Raw genomic sequence first — 6,886 nt, 5'->3', positions numbered from 1 at the left:
TTAGTGTAACCCTAATCTAAAGATAAACAAAGCTGTAATCGTTGTGTAAGTTTGAAGACTGGGCAAAACAAACAGAACCCCATCTGCATGTTCGAGTTTCCTAACCAGCAGTTTGTTGTAAATCAGACTTATGTCTTTATTTCACAGAATCGCAACTTTCTATTCAGACAAAATACGTTCWCTAAATGGTAATAGACATTCAAAACATGTATTTGTCTTCTTGGACAATCAACTCACCGCTATCCAGCGTCGACAACTACGGAAGCTGCCCTCACACAGACACGCTACCTARCACCCGCTTCTGTGATTGGTAGCAACTGAGCAATCCCAGCTCTGATTGGGTGATGTAATTCAAAACATCAACATTCGTCACCACGGGGGGAAAAAAGCATGGCGGCCCCCAMCATGAGCGTGGGTAAACCTACCGCGGACCGTTTACCGTGCAATACCACCAGTTTTCAGAAGAAATCACGAASCAAACTAGTTTCAATACCTGGCACAAGACCTTCGATTCAAAATGGGCAACTTATTGTTTCGACTGGTGTCACATCTCTCGACTACGTGATTGGTCAGTCTGCCACRAATGTGTTGACAGCTAACTAACGCGAGTTGTTTTGCTATTTCTGATTGATTAAACTGTWWAACAATAATAATTGTTTTAATTTGGTTAGTTTTAAAGGAATGTTATCGCTGTCACTATTCGACTGCATGTCTTCAACCACWGAGTCGCATGAAGGTAGCCGGCTAGCTTCACGTTATTTACTATAACATTCATGTAACGTCAACAATAATTCGTGTGCCCCATTTGAAACAACCGGCACACCTTCACGCCATAGTAAAGGTTGTCAGCTGTCTCTGGAGTATTCGTCGGTCATGGTACTGGGCACTCGTAACTAGTTTGCAGGTTTTTGTTCCAGTCCAACACTTATTCAACAATGAGCTTGATTAGTTAKWGCTGGATCAAAAGCCTGCACTCCCTGTGGGTTCCCAGCACCACATTTTTWAATGAAAATACGAGTCGTGTTTCAGAGCAAGCAGTAATTTTTGCTTTTTAACACCTTTATATGAAACAGTCTTAAAACAGTCTTATCTAAGGACAAAATGTGAAATGTGCTAATATTAATATCTGTTTTGTCAAATATATTTCAACAATCTTCCCCCAAAGAGCCATTCTATGGATGAAATGTTGTGAAAATCCCCCCATAATCATGGTCTTTTCCCTGCTTTCGTGAGGAATCACCTGCATGTCAGACCTATGCTACACTTGGTTATCTGTAAATATATGGTGTTGTCATGAACAAAAATCGACCTATTTGTAATATTTTTTTTATTCTTGAAAAGGTGGTGGTTTAGCAGTTGGAACCCTTCTCCTCATAGGTAAGTCTAATTCTACATTTTCCATTGTACATTTAGACACTTTCTGAGTAGAGGTACTACTGTACCTTGTCCAAGATGTACTAGCCTAGGTAACCTACTCCTTTTAATATCCAAGAACCTTATGTTCAGACATAAACTGGCAGCCAAATCCGACAAATACTCTATCTAAACGGGAATCGATTCTCAATTGCGATACGGTTCTATAAGGCACTCTATGGGTGTCCCTCTTCCGTTACACACTGGTGATTGGAGAAGCTAAGTAGCTCATTAGAACTGGTGTTCGCCTCTCTCTTCCGTAAACAAGCCGTAACATGAACATTTTAATCGTGTTAAAAAGGTGTATAGTAATTTAATATTTTTCGATGATATGAAAGTAAAGTTCCAAAAGTTTCCAAAACCTAGTAAAGTTCCAAGCTAAGACTATTAATGTGTAGGCAGAGCGTCAGAACTGTTATACACATTGGCCGCGCCGTCGTCAATGTTTCCAATGAGAACCCAGGGATTATTGCAGTCACTATCTCCACCTGAAAGTACCCRAGACTGGTGTAAGGCAATGCTATGGCATTAGATTGTCCTTATCACTTAGATGACCTTTCATCTGTGCTGCTCACTTGCTTTAGTGGGTTCAGCAGAGAGCACTGCTTGTTTTTGACCAACAAGCAGAAAGCTGTTTTGCCTGACACCTGCYATCCAAGTCCCTTAAAACAATACAGCCTTGTAGATASGTTGTTGATAACCGGTAGATAAGTTGTGTTCCTTCCGATCACCCAGAAAGCGAATGATCTGKCCCTCATTGGTTGAGGTGTGTATAACCTAGCCTGGCAGTCAGATGTGTTTGTTCTTAGCCAACTCCCCTTTCATGTTTGGCATGACAAACAGTAGTGTAATGGAGGGTAAATGCATTTTACTCACCTTTTTTATTTTGTGTGATAATTTACTCCCCTTTTGCAGATAAAATAAAAATAAATTTTAGAGCAATTTAGGGTGGTGTGTGTATAATATTACTGGTCTCTAGGTGTATATAATATTACTGGTCTCGGGCTCCCTAGGTGTATACAGTTGAAGTCAGAAGTTTACATACACCTTAGCCAAATACATTTAAACTCAGTTTTTCACAATTCCTGACATTTAATCCAAGTAAAAATGTAATGTCTTAGGTGTGTTAGGATCACCACTTTATTTTAAGAATGTGAGATGTCAGAATAATAGTAGAGWGWDWTWTTTCAGCTTTTATTTCTTTCATCACATTTCCAGTGKGTCAGAAGTTTACATATACTCAATTAGTATTTGGTAGCATTGCCTTTAAATTGTATAACTTGGGTCAAACATTTCAGGTAGCCTTCCACAAGCTTCCCACAATAAGTTGGGTGAATTTTGGCCCATCCTCCTGGCAGAGCTGGTGTAACTGAGTCAGGTTTGTAAGGCCTCCTTGCTCGCACATGCTTTTTCAGTTCTGCCCACAGATTTTCTATAGGGTTGAGGTCAGGGCTTTGTGATGGCCACTCCAATACCTTGACTTTGTTTTACTTAAGCCATTTTGCCACAACTTTGGAAGTATGCTTGGGTCATTGTCCATTTGGAAGACCCATTTGCGACCAAGCTTTAACTTCCTGACTGATGTCTTGAGGTGCTGCTTCAATATATCCACATCATTTTCCTCCCTCATAATGCCATCTATTTTGGAAGTGCACCAGTCCCTTCCTGCAGCAAAGCACACCCACAACACGATACTGCCACCCCCGTGCTTCATGTTTGGGATGGTGTTCTTCGGCTTGCAAGCATCCCCTTTTCCCTCCAAACACAACAATGGTCATTATTGCCAAACAGATCTATTGTTGTTTCATCAGACCAGAGGACATTCTCCAAAAACTACGATTCTTTGTCCCCATGTGCAGTTGCAAACCATAGTCTGGCTTTTTATGGCTGTTTTGGAGCAGTGGCTTTTTTTTTTTTGTAGTCTTGGCTGATTTCTTTTGATTTTCCCATGATGTCAAGCAAAGAGGCACTGAGTTTGAAGTTAGGCCTTGAAATACATCCACAGGTACACCTCCAATTACGTCAAATTATGTCAATTACTCTATCAGAAGCTTCTAAAGCCATTACATAATTTTTTGGAATTTTCCAAGCTGTTTAAAGGCACAGTCAACTTAGTGTATGTAACTTCTGACCCACTGGATTTGTGATACAGTGAATTATAAAGTGAAATAATCTGTCTGTAAACAATTGTTGGAAAAAATTGCTTGTGTCATGCACAAAGTAGATGTCCTAACCGACTTGCCAAAAATGTTGTTTGTTAACAACAAATTTGTGGAGTGGTTAAAAAACGAGTTTAATGACTCCAACCTAAGTGTATGTAAACTTCCGACTTCAACTGTATAATATTACTTATCTCAGGCTTCCATTAGCTTTGGTATGAAATAATAACAATCATGGAGATGGACTAATGAGCAGCTGGTTCCAGTCCAGGTAGACAAACTGCCACTCGCCGTAGAGCAAGCCACTGACTTCATCTGTCAATTTATCCCCCCCCCCCCAATCGATGTGTGTGGCAGTGATTACAGTAGGTGTCCTGGAGGGTGGGTAGTTTGCCCCTGGTATGTGTGGGCAGACCACACCACCCTCTGGAGAGCCTTGAAGTTGCGGGCGGGGCAGTTTCCGAACCAGGCGGTGATACAGCCCAACAGGATGCTTTCAATTGTGCATCTATAGATTTGTGAGGGTTTTAGATGACAAGCCACATTTCTTTAGCCTCCTGAGGTTGAAGAGGCTMTGTTGCGCCTTCTTCACCACACTGTCTGTGTGGGTGGTCCATTTCAGTTTGTCAGTGATGTGTACGCCAAGGATCTTGAAGCTTTCCACCTTCTCCACTGCGGTCCCGTCGATGTAGATATGGGGGTGCACCCTCTGCTGTTTCCTGAAGTCCACGATCATCTCCTTTTTTTGTTGGCGTTGAGTGAGAGGTTGTTTTCCAGGCACCACACTCCCAGAGGCCTCATCTCCTCCCTCTAGGCTGTCTCGTCATCGTTGGGAATCAAGCCTACTACTGTTGTGTCGTCTGCAAACTTGATGATTGAGTTGGAGGCGTACATGGCCACGCAGTCATGGGTGAACAGGGAGTACAGGAGGGGGCTGAGCACACACCCTTGTGGGGTCCCAGTGTTGAGGGTCACCACCTGGGGGCAGCCTGTCAGGAAGTTCAGGACCCAATTGCACGGGGCGGGGTTCAGACCCAGTGCCTCGAACTTAATGATGAGCTTGGAGGGTACTATGGTGTTGAATGCTGAGCTATAGTCAATAAACAATATTCTTACATATGTATTCCTATTGTCCAGATGGGATAGAGCAGTGTGCAGAGTGATGGTGATTGCATCGTCTGTGGATCTATTGGGGCGGTAAGCCAATTGAAGTGGGTATAGGGTGGCAGGTAAGGTAGAGGTGACATGGACCTTGACTAGTCTCTCAAAGCACTTCATGATGACAGAAGTGAGTGCTACGGGGCGATATTCATTAAGTTCAGTAACCTTTGTCTTCTTGGGTACAGGAACAATGGTGGCCATCTTGAAGCATGTGGGGACAGCAGACTGGGATAGGGAGAGATTGAATATGCCTGTAAACACACCAGCCAGCTGGTATGCGCATGCTCTGAGGACGCAGCTYGGGATGCYGTCTGGGCCGGCAGCCTTGCGAGGGTTAACACGTTTAAATGTTTTACTCACGTTGGCCACGGAGGAGATCCCACAGTCCTTGGTAGCGGGCCGCGTCGGTGGCACTGTGTTATCCTCAAATCGTGCAATGAATGTGTTTAGCCTGTCCGGAAGCAAGACATCGGTCTCTGCGATGTGGCTGGTTTTCCTTTTGTAGTCCGTGATTGTCTGTAGTCCCTGCCACATACGTCTCATGTCTGAGCCGTTGAATTGCGACTCCACTTTATCTCTATACTGACGTTTAGCTTGTTTGATTTGCATGCGGAGTGAATAACTACACTGTTTATATTCTGCCATACAACCAGGGGCCTTGCTCTGGTTAAATGCAGTGGTTCACTCTTTCAGTTTCGTGTAAATGCTACCATCTATCCACGGTTTCTGGTTAGGGTAGGTTTTAATAGTCACAGTGGGTACAACATCTCCTATAMACTTCYTTATGAACTCAGTCACCGTATCCGTGTATGCGTCTAGATTATTTTCGCAAGCTACCCGGAACATATCCCAGTCCACGTGATCAAAACAATCCTGAAATGTGGCTAACCATCTCCACCCCACCATCTCCACCATTTCCACCCCCTTCAGCTACGTGAGACAGGGCCATTCCATCTCCATGTTAAAAGCCAAATCCTAGAGTTCACTCCCCTTTACAATCCCACGTCAAAATGAGCAAAATTAGAGCACCAAAAAAGGAAAACCTGTTAAGACAAAAAGGAATTCCCCCTCTGACTGTTCAGAGAGTGACTGATCTGTCCTGGGGTCCTGTGGTCACGACCCGCCAAGAGGTGACTCTGCCGCCTCATCCCTCCATACTCCCCCACTCTGACCCCCCCCCATCACTCCCCACTCTCTCTCTTCTTTTCTCAACCCCTCCTCCTCAGCAGCCTAATGACTCCCTCAGGTTCTATTTGGAAGGGCTCCCATAGAAAGGCAGGGCACAATGGGCCTCATCTGGAGAGGGCCCATCTGGGAGGCTTTGTGGGCCCTGCTGAAAGCCACAAAGGTCCTGCTGACCTAGAAAGCCATCAATAAGAGGACAGGGAGCCCCACCGACGACAAATTGAAGAGGCAGGGAATTTCCTGGGCCATCCCGGGAGCTGTCCCATCATGGGTGAGGAATGAGGAGACAGGCCAGGAACGTCGGGGGGCGGGGAGGGAAGTACATTCTCCAGGTGTTTCTGGATGGCTCTGCGTTATTCCCGAGCTGTCGGATGTGATGTCAGCTGTATGGCTGTCACCTTTAACTGTCACTGTCCTTTGTGTGTGTGCCCACTGTCTGCCATTGTGTGTAGAGGCCAGAGACGGCTTTACAAAATGGTGGTTTGGGGCTGTGACAAGAAGCAGCAGTGGCATGCTGGGTAGTGGTATGTGGGGGCATAGAATAAGGAAGTAGGAAGTGGGCCTACGTTGTGGTTCTGTGGTTGGGTGGTGGGTGCTTTGTGTGGTCTGAGGTAGTCCTCACTGTCACTCAGGACTTCAATACAGACGTAAATAAGACCAGAATGTAAGCTCTTCCAAGTGTTAGCCTCTTTTGTCCTGAAGCTGCAAACACAGCTCTCGGAGTTCCACTAGAATTAGGCCTGGTGTCTCACTGTTGTGTTGTGTTTGACATTTAGACTGCACGTCTTTTTGGATGTAAATGTCACCTGATGCCTTTTTATACACACCTAAACCAGCATTATCTTCTGAATTGAATAGTGTTCATATGAATTACACCAACAAACACAAGGCCATATGGTTGTAGTTATTATGGGACTATTTCTCTCTACCATTTGTATTTCATATACCTTTTGACTATTGGATGTTTC

At 44.4% G+C, this 6,886-nt stretch overlaps 1 protein-coding gene across 1 annotated transcript in view; it reads left to right on the top strand.

Moving 5' to 3' along the window:
- Positions 1–328: 328 nt before the first annotated feature.
- elp4 (elongator acetyltransferase complex subunit 4) overlaps positions 329–6,886 on the top strand; it is a 26,287-nt gene continuing 19,729 nt past the window's right edge. The window contains exons 1-2 of the mRNA XM_024144099.2: positions 329–568; positions 1,342–1,377. Coding sequence (XP_023999867.2) covers positions 391–568; positions 1,342–1,377 — 214 coding nt within the window. The 5' untranslated portion in view covers positions 329–390. The remainder of the gene's footprint in view (positions 569–1,341; positions 1,378–6,886) is intronic.

The sequence above is a fragment of the Salvelinus sp. IW2-2015 genome, unplaced genomic scaffold (assembly GCF_002910315.2).
Source record: "Salvelinus sp. IW2-2015 unplaced genomic scaffold, ASM291031v2 Un_scaffold4758, whole genome shotgun sequence".
Lineage (NCBI taxonomy): Eukaryota > Metazoa > Chordata > Actinopteri > Salmoniformes > Salmonidae > Salvelinus > Salvelinus sp. IW2-2015.
Note: the sequence above shows the minus strand (reverse complement) of the source record. Positions and strands in the feature narration are given on the sequence as shown.